Consider the following 19746-nt stretch of genomic DNA (forward strand, 5'->3'; position numbering starts at 1 on the left):
CATTCTGCACTACTAAGTACCTTGGTGGAATGCTGGAGGCCGGAGACTCACACATTTCATCTTCCAGTCGGTGAAGTGACAGTGACGCTGGAAGATGTAACCTATATTCATGGCCTCCCGATTAATGGGGATCCCGTTATGGGTAGGTCAGACAGCAATCACCAACTTTTGGTGGAGAACTGCATTGCGTGTTTCGTTCAGGAGCCCGGCCCGCAAGATCACGTGCAGGGGAAGGTTAATCTTGCATGGGTTCGGCGGTGCAGAGACATCAAGCCATGTGACACTCAGTCGAAGTATCGTTGCACAAGGTTAACAGTGTAAATGGAACCATCTTGCATTTCGCGAACCTCAAACATCTCCTTCCGCCTGTCGAACTGGTTGACCACAATATTTCCTGTATGTCGAAAGCTTTCTTCAACTCTCTTCGTTGCAAATTCTGAATACGTGAATCCATTGCGGACACGCTCATGAGCCTCGGCGCTCTTTCGAGTAAACAATTCATTCAGCTGATAGAAAGTAGATCTAACAATGGCAGTCACAGGAAGGTTGCGTGCACCCTTTAGGACAAAATTTATGCACTCTACCAAGTTTGTCGTCATATGTCTCCAACGATGACCCCCATCGAATGCCAACACCCATCTCTTAACACCGATGTCATCGCACCATTGAGTATATGTCTCACCCCGCTTTTTAAGCCTCTGGTAGTTTTTTTTGTACTCCTGTTCCGTCCTAGAATAGCCCGTTCAACAATTCATTTAATCTTAAGCAGAAACCACAAAATTACTATACCATAACAGCAAAATGAAATACCTGTGTTAACCACCAGTTTATGCAAATACGGAGCCTTGAACCTCCTTAAAAAGTTAGACCCGATGTGCTTGATGCAGTACATGTGCCACACTCTTGGTGGTGACCATGCACCATTACTGCGAGCAACTGCAGCGTCAATAGAGGTATGGAGGTCAGAAAAAATGCCCATGCCATCAATCGTAACAACATATCTCTGCAAATTGATAAAAAAAAAAAAACTCCCACGCATCTGCCATCTCACCCTCGACTATCGCAAATGCAATGGGCACAATATTTTGGTTCCCATCTTGTGCAACCGCAACCAGAAGTGCACCTTTATATTTACCATAAAGGTGCGTGCCATCAACCTGCACCAGTAGCTTGAAGTGTCTGAATGCTATAATACATGGATAGAAGCTCCAAAAAATGCGGTGCAGTACTCTTACACCTTGAACCTCCTCACTCTCACGGTAAACAAGGAGCATTTTAATTTGCACACGAGACCTTGGCATCTTTACAATCATTGCTTTCGACCATATTGGTAGAGTCTGGTAAGAAACTTCCCAATCATCGAAAACTTTTGCGACAGATTTCTCCTTTGCCATCCAAGCTTTGCGGTAACTTACAGTGTAGTTGAACCTGGATTGAACTTTAGCAATAATAGACTTCACCTTTATCGACGGGTCTGCTTCGACCAACGGTCTAATAGCCTCTGCAATTGTGTCTGAGTCCAACTTGGCATGATCTTGTGAAATTGTTCCCATGGTGCACGTGTGTTTGCCATTATATCTTCTGATCTCCCAACAAGCTTTCTTTCGAATCAAGCTAGCTCGGATAAGCGAATCACAACCTGCACCATAACCCTTGCATTTCGCATAGAATGTCTGCGGCTCAGACTCATACACAGTGTAATCAAGTCCTCTAGAGATAGTGTAGCTTTTGATTGCAGATATCATCGACTCTCTCGAACCAAATTCCATTCCGACACTAAACTCACCATCTTCTGCCGCAGCGTTCCCTTCACCTACGACATGCGCACCACCATCAGTCAGACAAGGCAAATAAAATAAACACCGTAGGTAACTTGAATTAATAATCATAACATACCCATGTTCGCATACTCAGGAAATACTGGGACATGCATGGCTTCGAGATCTAGAGTCCGCATAAAAAATGGAACACCAAACGGATGCTGGCTTACAATTGCATCCCTTCATTCTACACTGCTGGATTGCCTGCTAAGTCTCCATCATCATTTTCATCATCGAATTCATAGTTGGCTTCGAACTCCTCTTCACTGTCATTATTATCTTCTTCCCAATCTATATCCCTGAGCTCATCAACATTGACCTCCTCGCGAACCGCACCCGACCCCGACTGCTGTTTGAACTCAACGTATAGCTCTATCATCGGCATGTGAAATCGAGTTTGTTGATAAATATATAACATCTGCTGCATGCTGCCATCGTCAGTGATGGGAATCATTTGAAACTGTATCAGCCCACCAAATACTTGTATAAGATTCTTGTATAAATGTTGCTCACCCTTTTCGAAATGTGGCTTTGAATGTTATTATAAAGCCCATTTTACAACTCTACAAAACTCATAGTACATGGAATAGCAAATGACAACGAACATTCACAAACAAAAGTCACTCCTTAATATGTGTTTGGTATAATTGAACCGTTATAATACACTCGCAATTTACAATACTTTCCATAACTTCAACCTCACCTAATCCGACTTTTTTGACACAACTTACTACCAAAAAAATTTTAAACTACCACATATGTGCAAGAAAGAAGAATAGGAGGAGTAGAAGTGGAGTGAGGCATTTTGAACGAGTGTTGCTTTGTATTTATAGGGAGGACTCTCGAATAAAATATTTTTTTATACAAAATGTAACCTGCGTTTTATGTTTTCCACAAAAAAAATCTGACATCTTCAAAACGCAACCCGCGTTTTGGGTCTTCTAAAAATAAAGCTAGCGCAAAAAAGAAAACGCATCCTGCATTTTGTTATGTCCAAAAAAAAAATAAAAAAATGCCCATCACTAAACACAGACTGCATTTGGGCTTCAACAAATAAAAAAAAATTAAAAAGCTTCCAACAAACAAAATGCACCCTGCGTTTGTTTTATATGTTGAAAAAAAATCAAAAAATAAAGAAAAAGTAAAACGCAGGCTGCGTTTTGAACTGACACCATAGCAGTGAAAATGTTGTCCATACGTTCATTTTAATGCATTTCACCAATGTGTTTTCCATAACGAAAAAAATGAGCCAAAAAAAGATCACACCTTTCCAGGATCATTCAAATAAATATAATATATAGTAGGGGTTAGTTTGAAATTATTTTTGATAGAGCATAAGGACATCAATCCCATGCCCAAAGCACCATCGTATATTACTATTTATTTACTATCACAGAAATCGTCTTTGCAAACGACACATGTGCTTGTGGAATAATTTATTAGCAGCCACTAAGATATAAAGACTTCTAAAACGTCCTTTTTCAAGATAATTTTTTAGTTAAAATTTAATATATATATATATATATATATATATATATATATATATATATATATAATTGATTAAATTGTGTTATTTTTATCAAAATTAGATCAGATAAATTGATTTGGCCAAAAAATCGGTGAACTAAATCTTAAACCGGTCTAAATTAATATTTTTTTTTATAAAAAATGGGTATAATACTCTTATTATAGAAAATAACTAAAATATTCTTATTATACATTTATATATATATATAGCTGAATTCTATTATACCCTTTGTAAAGTAACATGTAACTTACCCTGTGTGATGTGTCACTTTTTAATTGGTTATTAGGTTAATCATGGTTAGACTATTTTATAATTAAATTAGTTTTTAAAATGGGTAATTATCACTACAACATTTTGGGTCTATATGGCCACGTTTTTTTTGTCACAGTAAAAAACCATGACCATAAACCCTCTATAGTCACGATTTTTTACCGTGACAAAAAAAAAAGCTATGATCACAGTTTTTAGAAAAAGAGTGACCATAGAGTACCTATGGTCATGGTTTTTTAAAAAAGAGTAGTCTAAAATGGTCTATGGTCACGGCTTTGGGGGTGACCTAAAGGGGTCTATAGTCATAGTTTTTCAAAAAAATGTGACCTAAAAAGGTCTATGGTCACAGTTTTGTGGGTGACTTAAAGGGGTCTATGATCACGGTTTTAGAGAGTGGCCTAAAAGCGTCTATGGTCACAGTTTTGGGGGAGACCTAAAGGGGTCTATGGTCACAATTTTTTACAGTGACCAAAAAGGGTCTATGGTCACAGTTTTTCAAAAAAGGGTGACCTAAAAGGGTCTATGGTCACAATTTTGAGGGGTGACCTAAAGGGTCTATGATCACGGTTTTGAGGAGTGGCCTAAAAGGGTCTATGGGCACAATTTTGGGAGGTGACCTAAAGGGGTCCATGGTCACGGTTTTGGGAGTGACCTAAAAGGGTCTATGGTCACGATTTTTCGAAAGATACACGACTTGGTCACGTTAGTCCTTCCGTCAGTTGGACGATGACGTGTCATGTTAAGTGCCACGTGGCAGATCAGTGACACATGGCACGCCACCTGGCAGGCCAGTGACACGTGGCATCACTTGACATATAAAAAAGTTTTTTATAATCAAAATAGTCCTTGAAAGTCCAATCATAAATCATTTTCATCCCTCAAATTCTAAAAATTAGTCAAACTAGTCCTTAATAGGATCCTCTTAAGAGCACTATTCATAAACAACGATTCCGAAGGTTCATCTCCTAAAAATTCAGTATCAATAGCAGCATTAGCCATCAAAAGGTGAAGTTAAAAAATTGAACTCCGAGCTGAAACACTACTACATAATAATATCTACCCATTCAATCAATCCAAATCAAAACACCATTACATTTCAACAGAAAATCCTGCTATTTCTGAGGAAGAGTGGAAGTTACAGACCATCTATTTGTAAAAAGTACTGACTGAAAATGGATATTGATCCTCTTATCCGCACTCTGCACTCTGCACTCCGCACAATGCTTTCGGTGGCAGTTTCTTCTTATCCGCACTCGGTGCCCTTTCACTTTCACTTCTCCACTTACTTCACTTCTCAGCCTCAACACTCATAGGTGTATAACATTGTAACTTTTCAAGGTAAGTAAACTGCTAACTAAACACCTCAGTAAGACAAGCTTTAGAGAAAAAAGGTGGATTCTAGAACAACATTTAGATGTGAAACAAGTGACTATGAAGTATGAACTTAATTGAAGTGACAAATGTTAACCTTAGAAATCTTGATATAATTGAAGGGTTGTTAACTGATCATACCATATTTGAACAAGTCTTGAGGGAGTGGCTGGAAATTGCTGGCAATGGCATATATAATTCCGAGTACAGCAGCAGTTGTGATGTGATGCTGCCAAAATAATTAACTCAGAACCAAAGTTATAAAAGCAAATAAGTGAGAGGTAGGTATTTGGTATTAGCATACCCCTGATCTAAAAAGAGTAACTCTGCTTTCTCATCCATACTAAGCACCTCAGGTCGAATTCCCAGATATGGAAGAGCTGTGGCCTCAACCAAACCTGTCAAAACAAAACTGCCTGGGAATAAATTGGTGGATTAAAATTAAAATCCTATTATTAGGATGTGGTTAGTTCCACGATAAGGTTTTGAAAACACACCCTAATCCACAAGCGAGAGAGGTTAGTGTAACGGTTTGCCATTCCCAAGGTACCTCCCATCGGCTGAGAAGAGGCCAATTGGTATTGGGTTTGTTAGGTGCGTTGAAGAAGCAAACAGAATGAAGATTCCGTGGAGTAGGTGGAGAAGTGAAAGTGAAAGGGCGCCGATGAGTGTTGAGGCTGAGAAGTGAAGGGGAGTGGAAGAGGGAGGAAGAGAGAGAAGAAGAAGAATCTGCCACCGAAAGCATTGTGCGGAGTGCGGAGTGCGGATAAGAGGATCAACTGCCAGCCGCAGCCGAGGGAACCTCTGATGCTGTGATTGGGATTGAGCCGGAGAACGAGCTGCCCAGAGCATGTGCCGTCGAGAAAGGGTGCGAAGAAGGCGGCGATGAGGTGAAGGTCTTTGGTGGTAGCAGCTGCAAAGTGGAGGAGGTTGTGGACGAAATTGTGGTTGGAGAAGGAGCTAAATTGGGGGAAGGTGAAGAAGAACCTTGCATTGATGAATTGCAATGTTTGGGAATTGAAGATGATGCAAAGAAGAATAAGAAGAAAAACTGTGAAGAAGAAGAGAAGAACGGCGACGTTTCAAGGCTAGGAGAGCCTTCTACCAAAACGGTGTCGTCTTGGTTGTCTGCCACGTTGGCAGTTAACGGCCCACGTCAGTGGCCGTTTGCCAACTCAGCTACGGAGATGACGGAAGGACTAACGTGACCAAGTCGTGTATCTTTCGAGGACGATTTTGATTAATTTTATCTTTCGAGAACCAAAATGGAGATCGGGGTATCTTTCAGGGACGATTTTGACTATTAACTCTATAACAAAAGTATGGTATTTGACCTTTTCAAAAAAAATTTCCAATATATTTAAAAAATAAACTATGGACTTTTCGAATCTTTTTATAAAAACTTCAGAGGACGATGACAATCTAGTGCTAAGCTTGTTCTAGGATTCTTTTTATTTCCAAATTGCAGTATAAAACTCTATAATCGTGGCTGCTCGCAGCAATAATAATTAGGGCTACATATTCGAATTTCCTACCAAACAAATTTAAATTAAAATATAGAGTAGTAAATCATTGAAAATGTACTCGAAAAATTCAAGTGTCTAAAAAAATAATTTTAAAAGGTAGAAAAAAAGGTAAAAGAGCTATAAAAAATTTGAAAATTTTGACAAAAAAAATAATGAATTAATCATCAAATAACTGTTTTCATTGATTAAAAATACTGCATAATATCTTATAAAATTTACATATAAACATTGTACTTGTCATGTCAATACTTTTTTTTCAACAAAGACAGAGTTATTTATATTTAGTTTTTTTCAATATCTAAAATTTTCGTAAGTTCTTTTTAATTTTTATCTTTCAAAATTATTTTTGTTAGTCGTAAATTTTTGGAGGAATTTTTTATAGTTTCTTCCTAAATTATTCTAATAATTATTTGTGTGTTCTATTCTATCAATTTTAAGTTTTTTTTTATGAAAAGTAGTTTTATAATATAGTGTAAAATCTTCTATGACTTAAAAATTTAGAATTTGACCTTTGTTAATATAAAAAAAAAAATCAGCATAAGACTAATAAAAAAATCTCAAAAGTATTTACACAATTTCAAGAGATACTTACTTAAAAAAATATATTAACTAAAAATATAACCATTTATATCAATTTTTTGTTATCAATTCAATTTTAAAAAGAATGGATTCATGATACAAATATATTACATTCAGCTTTCCACTTGTAATATTTTAATCTGCATTTCAATTGGGTATTTATAATATTTAGGACTGTGGTATATTTGTGATATTTAAATCCCGTTTACTTTATCTTTAGTTTACTAATTGTATGTTTTCTGCCCAAATATCAATTGCAAAAAGAAATTCTTTATCTATCAGAATACAAAATTAAAGAGGGGATAACAAAAGTTTGGCATTCTCCGTCATTTCATTAATTACTAACACAAGGGTAGAGTATACGTAGTACAAAAGCAAGTATAAAGAATTAAACTAAATTAAAGCGGTAGTATTTTGTAAGTATAATTATATCTGAACAAAAATACAGAAACATTAAATTGAGAGAGAAATAAAATAAAAAAACAATACTTCACATTTTTTAATCATTGAGATTTTATTGAGATTTTTTAATCATTGTTTAAGATATAGTTTTTGTTTGGAGAACGATATTGTCGACACTTTTGAATTTGATAATACCACGTCTTTCTTATGTATATTTTAAATTATTATTTATTTTATTAATTTATTTTTATGATAATTTAAAAATAATATATAATAAAAAAATAATGATATTATGACAGAATGTACTCTACACTTTTTTATATATTATCTTGCGCCAGTAGTAGCCAGCTACATACATATATTAATAAATATAATAAAAATGCTATTCGTATACTAAAATTTTAGTCAACACTATTTATGCAAAGACTGATTATTAGTTTGATATCTTCCAGACTGAAGTCCCGACAATGTGTGACTAGATCAATAGGATGAAGTATGACAAGTGGACTCATCACTAAAATGAGGGTCGTAGATTCAGCCATATAACTACAAATATTCTGAGTCTGTTAATTCGGTGCTCAAAGGTGTCAGAAACTTTTTAGTTTGCTCTTTGGTAAAGTTAACTTATAGGAGATTGGCAAAACTCTTTGTTCTTAAGAGAAGAGAGGCTGAGATACAGTTGGTAACAGATCAACAATTTTGTCAATCACTTGTGAAAATAATAAAGACAAACCTAAAGGTATCGAGATGTTTCATGATGACACTATATGATACAAATAATTCAGAATTTAACGTAGCCGAGACTATTTCAACAGATAATTTCTCACACGGTATTTACAGAGTCTTGTTGAAAAATCAAACTTGCGATTACGGGTATTTTCAGGTCTTTCATTATCTATATCACTATGCAGTTACTTGTTGTTTCATATTTCCACCTGAGTTACGTAACATATGTCCATGAGGTTTTTTAGATCTTTTATATTTTTATTTTTATTTTTCAGATAGGATATTTCTTGCATTGAAGAGTAAAGTATCGTTTTTGTCCCCAAGGTTTGGGGTAAGTCCCAAACGTTTGGGGTAAGTCCCAAAGTTATCCCTAACGTTTTAATCATTCTATTTAAGTCTCTAACGTTTTAAAATTGACTCAATGTTGTCCTGCCTTTAGGGATCCGTTAACAGAATTATTGATGGTGGGACAAAATTGAGACGATTTTGAAACGTTAGGGACTTAAATAGAATGAAAACGTTAGGGACAAAAACGATACATAAAAATAAATTTTAATTTAATTTTATCTTTCAATAATATTAATTTTTTTACTGTATATAGTATTCAATTATTTTTTAATTGCATCTAAATAAATTACACTTAATCACATTACTTTCATTTTAAATAAATTTATTTTTTTATAATTTTAAAGAATTTTGATACATTAGAGACAAAAGGTATAATTTATATTTTATTGTATATATATTATTTTTTTTCTTTTCTGCAAGTTTATATACTAATCATTCTACAAACATTTCATGATAACTAAAAATCTTTAAGAGTAAAATTATAAAAAAATTAATTTATTTAAAATGAAAGTAATATGATTAAGTGTAATTTACTTAGATGTGATTAAAAAATAATTGAATACTATGTATAGTAAAAAATGATATTATTGAAAGATAAAATTTAAATTTATTTCTATATATCATTTTTGTCCCCAACGTTTTCATCCTATTTAAGTTTCTAAAGTTTCAAAATCGTCTCAATTTTGTCCCGCCGTTAATTCTATTAACGGATCCCTAATGGCAAGATACACAACTAGAAAATGGATTAATACAGACAGATTTACAGACAGATTTAGTCTTTATTACAGACGAATTTTTGGTTACCGACGAAATTACCGATGGATTTTGTCCCTCTGTAAAAACCCCGTCGGAAATTATTTACCGACAAATTTTTTTTCCGTCGGAAAATTACAGACGGATTTTTACCAGTTACCGACGGATTTTCCCTCTGTAAATTCTCCATCCATTTCCTGAAGGCGACGAACTTTCAGACGGATTTTTTGTCTGTAATTACAGACAGATTTTTAGACGGATTTTTTGTCTGTAATTACAGACGGATTTTCTGACAGATTTTTCGTCTGTAATTTAAACCTTGAAAAATCATCTCACACTCTGATTACAGACAGAAAATCTGTCTTTAAATCTGTCAGTAAGGTAAAATAGAATTTTTTTAGATTTTTTCATTGCAAAATAAACTTGTTTTCAAATAAAATAAATATAAATTTAAAATACTATAATAAACAAGCAAGTCAATATAATTCAAAACATAAAGAAAATGTATTGATACATCAACTATAATTCTCAATGTATTTTTCAACCATACTAAAAGCTGTGTTATTCTCCATACTAAAACAGAAATTGGAAAATGCCAAAAATCTCCATATCAGTTTAGACCTCAGTTACAACAATCTCTCAAGTGAAAACTCAGCTTCTCTTGGGAATCTATTGAAATTAGATGCACTTGATCTTTCCCACAATCAACTCACTGGAGAAGTCCCTCTATGAGTTGGTGACATGAGCAGCTTGGGAGTGCTTGATCTCTCCTACAACCACCTTCAAGAAAAATTGGAGAATTTTAAATGAGTTTAGAAGAGAGACAAAATAACTGAAACAGATCCCTACATCGGGAACACAAAATAGCATGAACAATAGAGAATTTTAAATGAGTTTAGAAATTAAAAGCCATGGTTAATTGGTTTTTCCAGATAAGCTAGGCTTCAATTCAAATGATGATCATATACTAATACCTAGAGCTAGTAAGCTACTAATGTTGTCAAATTGTCTCTGATATTTACGGTGCATGCCGGCCGGACAAGTCGAACTCAGACAAGTGCATTGCTGTTGCCGAAGATTTGCATGGATTGGTACAAGTCTTGAACCAACTCCATAGGCAGCAGGACAAGACCATTGTTCTCCAGCAGCTGACTGGCAGATGCAGGATTCTCTTCAAGAAGTTTCCCCATCATCTCTTCAAGTGGTTCATTCAGCTTCTGCTGGTCAATATAATGCCCATAACCCTGCTAATCAAACAAAACAAGATATTCAGTCCATGAATTTGGCACTCTGGAGGGGCAGATATTTGATATTTCTATGGGGCAGAATTTGGGCTAGCACATGAATTCATAATGATTTTGTGTACATTATTATCTTCTAAGGTTAAGGACAAGACATATACCTCATGGAAAACCAGTGGTATAGCAGTTGATTCAGCTTGTAGTCTACTTCCACTTAGTTCCTGTAAGGAACATATGCTATGTTTTAATTTTCAAGTTGACAAATCAAGTTAAGTCTATATACTTGACCAAACCCGTTGTTAGTAAACACTGCAAAATGGTCCTTTGCTTTAATTTAATGTTCTCCACTTTGGTCTGATGGTATGGCCCCAATTTATTATTTTTCCTAAATGAAGGATAATTCTTTCAAGGGGAAAGAAATCACTGAACCTCATTTTGTGTTCACATGCAGCCAAACTTCTAGTTTGTTCATTCTGACATCATGTTAATGCATTTGATATGATAGTACGATAATAATTATAAGCAAAACTGTTATATATGTATGAGAATGATTGAGGCTGAGAAAATTGAGACAATCCAGAGTTAATAGGTACCTTTAATTGAAGCTGCAAATATTTAACATGGTCGATAATGTCGTCCAGTATATAAGCTTGACTACCCTACAGATTAAAAATCAATTGTCCATAGAAATGTGATGGCATTAAATATATATGATCAGCCAAAGTATTACTCACAGATAAGAATGGTAAGATATTTTTGAAAGACCCGTTTTGTTTTCATGCATGCAAGAATCAAGATGTTATACTTTCCAAGATTATCTATTCAATGTTAGGAGTATTCCATGTTCTTAAAGCAGAACCTACCAATAAAGGATGATAGATTAATACATACCATGTCAATGTTTCTGCAAATACTTGCAACACTTGAAAGAGTTTTTGTTTACATTTTTAAAATTAGTTTAAGGAGTCAAAGGGAACATCACACTGATTAATGTTGCATTGACAACTTACTACAAATTACCTCTGCTTGATTTGGAAGCAAGTCGTGTAGTGCTTTCAGAATATCAGCAATCCATGGAGCTGGTTCATTGTCACATCTAACGAACAAATATCTAGAACCATACTGCCAGATGAAATGGCATCTAAAACACACAGGCACCAAATAAGTAAAAGTGAAACTAATAGGATTTCGAGCAGAGCCAAGATCTAGAACCATACTGCCAGAATGATCTACAAGATCAAATTCTGTAGATGCATCATTTGCAACATTATTATCATCCAATGGCCAGCAAACATCAGGACTCTTCTGAGACTTGAGAAGTCTCATCACAGGGCGATATATCAAGAAAGCAACCTATGTCCAGGAAAATAACAAGCAATAAAAAATAAACAAGTTCAAGCATAATAAATTAATAAATGTTGCAGGTGAAGGGATATAAACAGTTTTCGTGATAAAATCAAGCAGTAGTTATCATGAAATCATGCCCTAAGTTTACAAGACAAAAGTATATAGAATGAGAACACAGACCTCAGGGTCCAGGTGGTAAAGGTGGACCAGGTCATTAAGCGATGGAATGAGTGCAGCATAATTTCAATTTTTTAGGAAAGTATGAAAACCTGCAATAAAACAAGCTCAATTCCTTGCTCAACAAATATCATTTGCTCATGAAAACATTCCCCATCTAGTCCCTTTGGAGAATAAGTCAAATACGTCATAATGTTCTACACTACAAGAATCAAGTCGAATCACTACATGTTAAGGAAGAGAGCATATTATAACTCTGAGCAATAAAACTGAAGTGAAGACAGCAACCAATACCTGCTACCATTATGTGGCACCATTGATTTGCATGCTTGATCATCTCCGGTGCAACCATTTGCAATTGACACTAGACCTGCCACTGATGGTAGTGCCAAACTTCAAAGAGTCACTAGACCTTGAAGATAATGCCACCCATGAAAAGGACAGACCTACTAGGGAGGAGAGACTATTTCTTCCTGATTTGCATATAGAACAAAGCCCACAATATGCCACAAATTTATTACTTTGACATTTCTAGTAATTAATCGCTAACTAGCATACAAGTCTATAGAAAAAAAATCAACTGCTCATGGCTAGTCACATTACTTAAAGGAGTTCAAAATGGAAATTAGAATGTATTTACCTGCTCCATTTCGTAAATTAGAATGTTGCCAATCCATTACTGAGTTAATTTTGGCTCTTCTAGACAGCTCAGTTGGATACCTGATGAATCAAAATGGAAGATGTTATAATTTATTAAGTTATTTATTCTAATCTCTGTCACCCTAATCTGTCCTTTCAATGAACATACAGAAATGAGGGAAATGAACCCAAAATCGTGTTTTACTAATGGACAAAGTAATGGTTCAATTGTGAAATCTACAAGTTCCCAAGTAATGAGTACTCTATAAAGATTGGAACAATAGCAGTTCATCAGGTCACAAGAAGCATATGAGATGGTTCTACTAACAAATAGAGATAGATAGATAGATAAGTACCCATGGAAGTTAGTAGCACAACAAAGAATAAAATCAAATGCAGCAGAAACCCACCATCATTATTGCTGCTTCATTGACAAGGTTTCTTATATCTGCTCCTGAGAATCCAACAGTTCAAAAGACAAGCTGTTGATGTAAGAAATCAATGTATGAGTTCAATGGAAAAGAGAGAAGTGAATTTGAATAGATAAGCAATATACCTTTTCAAAATCAACATCCTCTGCAAGTTGCTTTCCAGAACTATGCACACCAAAAATTTAGACTCTTTGCTTGGCATCAGGCAAACCAATGTACAGTCTTTGATCAATTAAGTAATCAAGAACTGTCATTGAGTTGAGGAAGAGAAGAGGCTTCAATTCACAAAAATTATATGAACATGAAAATGCAGTGTCTGAAGAGAAAATTTGAAAAAAAGAAAACAGTAAGAATTGAAGTAGAAGATGATGATGGAGAAGGAAGAATACCTCTTCCTTATGTCTGATAATTAAATTATGGCTCAACATTTGAAGTTAATGGAATAAATATTAGAATAATAAATTTAAAAAAATAAAATTCTGCAAACATAAAACCTAAATAAACTCCATTTATTCTACTTTTAAATTTTGGCAAAGTGAAATTGGCCTAACATAACATCCCTCATTCCCTCCAAACTTAAAGGTATTAGATCCTTTAAGCTGTAGTGTTTTTCTTTTCTTCCCCCAATTTGATTACTCCGTTAACACTTTCCAAATTCTTTTTCTCTTTATGATAAATTTTAACTGAAAAAAGCTTCGAGATAAAAATAGATAAAAAGTATTGGTTCATTAAATACTGATCATTGAAGCTTCTTATAGCTATGTAAAGTTATATTAACTATGAAGTACCCTTTGCAACAAAAGATAAGAAATTTGAAGTAGGAAGAGCGTGAGGAACAAACCTTGAAATTGGGTGACTGAAGTTCTTGCTCTAATTGTGCAAGCCTAACTCTACTATTCGCCAATTGCTGCACATATGCCTATTGAAAAACCAACACATATCAATCATTCAATGGTTGGGGGCTTAAGTTTAGGTTCAATTGAGCAATCTAACATATCAGGTTGGGAGCAATTAATTTACTTTCTTCCTCAATGTTTATATAAAAATGTAAAAATCAGTACTACCAATGAAACAGAAATTGAAATAGTAAGCACAAGCAGTAGCACACAAACAATGAAACAAACCTTCTGATCCTCATGTTTAAGCTTAGTTTGATCATTGGAGTCTACAACTACAAGTTCCCCATTCTCAGTCCTATTATTTGATAAATAGGAGAGTGAGTGAGTGAGAGATAAGGTATATTTGATAAATAAGAGAGTGAGTGAGTGAGAGATAAGAGAGTGAGAAAGAGAGTAACTTGAGGTTAAATCAAAGGCATGATGATAGTGCTGTTGTTGAAAGACAAGAGCAACGGCAAGATCAGAATCAATTAAACGCGTTGTTGTCTTTGGAGTTGTGTTAGTGTCATCTTCCCTGTTTCAAAAACACTGAAAAGAATGAGTTATCTGTCTGTAATTCAGCAGATTCAGACAAGGACAAAAAGGAGGAGCCAAAATCAAGTCATAACAAGAACAGGAAGGAACAAGAATATGCATGCAAACTCCAGATAAAATATCTCAGCAATTCAAATATATAGTTCATAAACAAACTTCATTCTATACTACAATCATAAAAATTATGTTTCAGATTACACAAATTACAGGAATATACAAAATTCATACCTTAGAATTTAGAAACTCCGTTCTCTGCAGCAGCAACAGCTGATTTGCAAATATAAGAGCTCTCCTCGATCGTATTCTTTGATTTTCAACTTCAATCAAAATAGGGAAGGGATAGGATTAGGGCTAGGGATCATGAAATCGGAACAGAATCACAATGGAAGGGTTAGGGCTAGGGATGAGAAGGAGGCGGAGGCATACCTGAACTAACAGCGATGATAAGAGACGATGACAAACCTCCGACGAGGAGAGAAGAAGCAGCGTGAGAGTGGCAGCGGAGGGAGCTCGTAAGACAAGAGCACGGCCGAGAGAGCTCGTGTGACGACGAAAGGAGCAACCGCATTAAGAGCGGTAGTGGAAGGAGCTCGTGCGTCGCGAGCGGCGGCGGCGGCGACAGTGGAGGAAGTCACATCTTCAATGGAGAGAGAGAAAGCATTGGAGTAATTCAAGGAGAACGGGGAAAAAAGTGAACTGAGGGATTGGGAGTAAAGTGACCCATCTCTTTATTTTAATATTTCCGACGGAAAAGTTTAAATTACAGACAGATTTTCTGTCTATAATAATTTAATAAAATGCAGCATTTTTGTTCATTTAATTACAAACAGATTTTTTGTCTGTACTTATTTTTCACGAAAAAAAATTAATTTTTCCGACAGAATTATCGATGGATTCTCTTTTCCATCTGTAATTTAGGCTAATTCATTTTTTTTGTTTTCCGACAAAAAATTCCTCTGAAATTCCGTCTGTATTTCTGTGGATAAAATTCGTCTGAAATATCCGCCTGTAATAACTAATTTTTTAGTAGTGATAACATTGAGTCAGTTTTAAAACGTTATGAACTTAAATAGGACGATTAAAACGGCAGAAACAACTTTAAAACTTACCCCAAATATTGAGGGTAAAAACGATACTTTACTCTTTCATTGAATAATCTCTTCTGGAGTGCTTTGAAATCATATGTTTTCAATACGATTGTGGAATGCTCGATGAAAACAAAGGTTTTCATGAATGATGTCGGTGGAGACTCAAACTTAGTATTGCAACATGTTAAACAAGCCATAAGCTTTCATTAATTACACTTATTATTAGTTTATTAATAATTATTTTAATTAATAATCACTTTAATTAATTAAATAACTTCCTATTATATATACTTGCAATTTTCTAATTAAATAACTGGTTTTATTTCAGTTTTTGATTTTTTTTCTTTAATTTTATGGTTGAAATTGATTGATAAATCGAATGATTTGAAAAAAAGTTTAAAATTACATATTAAAATTTATTTAAATATTTTTTAATTTGCAAAAAGAATTTATCATAGTTTAGTGGTTTGAATTAACTAGTTTATAAGATTAAAAATAATTAATATCAATCAAGATAATACAATTAAATTCCTCCATTCAAAATTGAACAACTCATAAAGGATATACAATTCTCTAATTGAGGAATGGCTAGAGAATTCACTCACTTTTTAACAAGACAAAATAAAAAGGAATCTTGTTTGGTACATAGCTGTCCACTTGGCCACACATTTTTCACATTTGAAAATGGGCATCCAGCTAGGGACATTATTAACTCATCTCCCTTTATTTGCATGCATGAGTGAACCATATTCTATATATAGTTATTGGTTCTTAACTCATTATTATCGTTGATTAACTAGTACCATACATGTCTTTTTTGGCTTCGGTTCCAGTGATGCCTTCGACTCAACATGCCCCTTCTAACTCAAAGCGGCGCTATGTAAATTTTGCTCCTAGCATTTGGCATGATACTTTCTTGAAATATGCTAATTCCGAATCTTTGGTATGTTATTTAATTTTGTATATGCATATATACATATATGATAAAATATGAGTATTGATATATCTATATTATCGTGGTATATCTTTTTGAATTTTTACATATATTCAAAATATGGATTAGTATCTGATCTAATACTTCTATGCAACAGACTCAAAATAATGCTTGGATAAGTGTTGTATTAGAAGGGTGTAAAGTGAATAAATTATAAGTAGTTTTAAGTTTAACAAGAATAATAATCCCTAGTTATATAGAAGTAGTTATTTATAATTTTTTTTGTTATTAAAGTTATCTATAATCCTAGATGGTATTTCTAACGGAAAAGAAAAAAAAAATTTACAGGCAAAACCATGTGTGAGATAGCCCAAGAACAATTATAAATTGAATTTTGTTATACATTTAAATATTTTTATCAACCAAATCTAATTAAATTGACTCAAACCCAATAAAAATTATTCATACAAAGTGCGCATGAATCACGCACTTCTTCTTACCATGATTTTTTCTCATTGTCGTTTTTCTATTGTTACTGCTATTGTTGCGTCTTTTTTTTTATATTTCTTCTCCTTTTACTATTGTTGCAGCATTTTTTATTTTCTTCTTTGTTTAATTTTTTATTTTTTTATTTTTATTTTTTAAGGGGGTAAAAACAAAAAAAATTATGAAAAGATGAAATAAGAAGGAGAAAATGAAAAAGAAAAAGAAGAAGATGATAACGATGATGAAGAAGAGGAAGCGAGGAGTTTCAAATTGTATAGAATTTATTAAAAAAATAGCATTAAAACTTTTTAAGTATGATATAAAAAATTTCTTAATAGTGATACAAAAAATTTCTTAACTAATTAGAAATTATCAAAACAAAAATAGCACCAAAATATTTCAACCGTGACACCGAAATTTCTCTCGGCATATCTTTTTCTTATGCTTCTTTTTCTTCATATTTTATCTTCTTTTTCTTTCTTTCAACATATTCTTCATTTTTTTCCATGTTTTGTTATTGATATAAATTTTTTTCTATATCTTCTTATATTTTACTTCAAAAATGAATGATTTTATTTAAATAAAATTATTTTAAAGTTGAATTATATACTCCTAAATCTTAAACAATAAATTGTCTAGCAATGTAGCATGAAGATCAACTCAAGTGATGTGTTTATCATGGAAAAATTTATGTGTTATATATAACAAAATTTTCATTACCATTTTTATTTTATTTTTGTATTTTATATAAAAATTTTAATATTTTTTTATTATCATCATCATTATTATTTTTTTAATTCTTTTCTTTCATAAAATTTTTAAAATACACAAACAAAAAAAGATAAATAAAAATAATAAAATAAATTAGAAGAAGAAGAAAATGATGTGGACGATGACGTTGATGATAATAAAAAAAGAGGAGAACGATATGAAAAAAGAAGAAAAAAAAAAGAAAGTATGAGAAGGAGGATGAAAGCAAATGAAAAAGAAAAAAAAAAAAAAATATATATATATATATATATATATATATATATATATATATATATATATATATATATATATTATGATTTAATTAGATTTGATCACATAAAAACTTTGATAGTTTAAAATTATTATTATAAATTAAGTTATAATGATAGTAATATTCAAATTCAATTCAATTCACTCCAAATAGAAAGACCAATACAAATGCAGCAATTTAAATTGAATAATCTCATTTTTATAAATCATATAAGATGAAACAAACTTTGGATCTAATTTTTAGAATCAATTTAATCAAATTTGTAAGACTCCTAAATTTTTAAAAGTTATTAATAAATTATTTATGATTTATTTAAGACTATATTTTTAGAGATTTTTATATAAAAGTTGAGTAAACCCTTATTTATTATTTAGAGTTCTTATAACTAAAAAAATAATGAATAGTTTGTATGCTTTAATTTTAATATATAGATTTTTAACCTTATTTTATAAATAAAAGAGAATTAATTTACTTATCTCTAATTTTTACTAAATTAGTATTTAACTGAAAATTATTTAAAAAATTACTAATTAAAAGGTATTTTTAAAGATGGATATTTTATATTTAATTTGATTTCTATTATTATCCTACTTTTTATTTAAATCATAAATAGCTTGTTTCATAAAACTTTATTCAACCGTAAGAAAATTATTTGAATGCTTTAATGCTGATGCTTTGGAAATATAAACAAGACACAGCACTTCATTTTATTTAATAATTGTTATGATAACTAGATTTAGCAATTCTAGTTCTGATTTTAACTAAGAAAAGATTGGGAGTTAATTATCACTTACTTCTTCCCTTTTCCTTTTCACGCTAAACAGCTTTAAACCCTTTCTCATTCTCTCTGCATTTCACTGACTCATAAACAAAACAAGCACACTCACATGCACGGAGAAGAAATCTAAGAAAGAGAGGCAGCGTCGATGGAAGAGGAAGACGCGCTAGAACTGGTAGGTTGCGCTGCTGCTGTCGCCGCGATCTACCCAGCCGTCGTCGCCGTTATGTGGGGCCGCCGCCATCCCTGAGCTTGCCACCGTTGCCCTTGTTGCCGAGCAAAAGGGAAAAAAAAGCCACGCGGCAGAAGAGAGAAGGAGGGAAGCTCACCGCGTCACAGTCGTCGCTCCCACCATGTCGCGCCGCCGCAGGTCCACCTTGGAGCCTCCGTCGAAGCAGAGCCGCGAAGAGAGACGAGTTCGCGTAGGGAAGAGAGAAATGCGTCCGAGAGAGAGAACGAGCACGAGAGGAAGGAGACAGCCGTTCTCATCACTGCTAGAGGTTCCACCGCCGTTGTTGGTGCCAACCGAAGTCACCGCCGCCTTTGCAAGCTTTTTCCCAGCTGTTTTGGTTCTGTTCCTGCTGCAACTCGCCAATGTTCCTACTCATTTCTGACATTTGTTCAGCCTTTGCCAGAGCTCGCCGTCGCCGGAGAAACACTTCTAAAACTTCTCAGATCCGCTGGTAACACTACCTTAGTACCAATCTGGTTTTTGGCTTTTCCTTTCTTGAATTTGTCTTGCTTCTATTTTGTTCCGTTGTTTTGATTATGAGCTTTTGCTTTAACTTGGAATTTCCAGTACCATTCTTGTTGCGCTCTGATCGATTTGAATCCACCGCTTTTCTTGG

General features: G+C 33.7%; 1 protein-coding gene across 1 annotated transcript; it reads right to left on the reverse strand.

The window, feature by feature from the left end:
• Positions 1–284: 284 nt before the first annotated feature.
• LOC107610607 (uncharacterized) lies at positions 285–1900 on the reverse strand. Its single transcript, XM_088495394.1, has 4 exons — positions 1897–1900; positions 1052–1813; positions 840–936; positions 285–729 (listed from the first exon to the last, which is right to left on the reverse strand). Exons 1-4 carry the CDS (start codon positions 1898–1900, stop codon positions 285–287), a joined length of 1308 nt encoding a protein of 435 aa, XP_088351520.1.
• Positions 1901–19746: the final 17846 nt, after the last annotated feature.

Source organism: Arachis ipaensis, chromosome B8, assembly GCF_059453495.1.
Source record: "Arachis ipaensis isolate K30076 ecotype BB chromosome B8, ASM5945349v1, whole genome shotgun sequence".
NCBI classification, from domain to species: Eukaryota; Viridiplantae; Streptophyta; class Magnoliopsida; order Fabales; family Fabaceae; genus Arachis; species Arachis ipaensis.

What these genes read in the sequence shown, in the direction of transcription:
- LOC107610607 (XM_088495394.1), bottom strand. An exon ending in TGCATTTGCGATAGTCGAGG is followed by an intron (nt 937 to 1,051) that starts GTGAGATGGCAG and finishes TTGACGCTGCAG; the next exon opens with TTGCTCGCAGTAATGGTGCA. An exon ending in TTAAGGAGGTTCAAGGCTCC is followed by an intron (nt 730 to 839) that starts GTATTTGCATAA and finishes GGGCTATTCTAG; the next exon opens with GACGGAACAGGAGTACAAAA.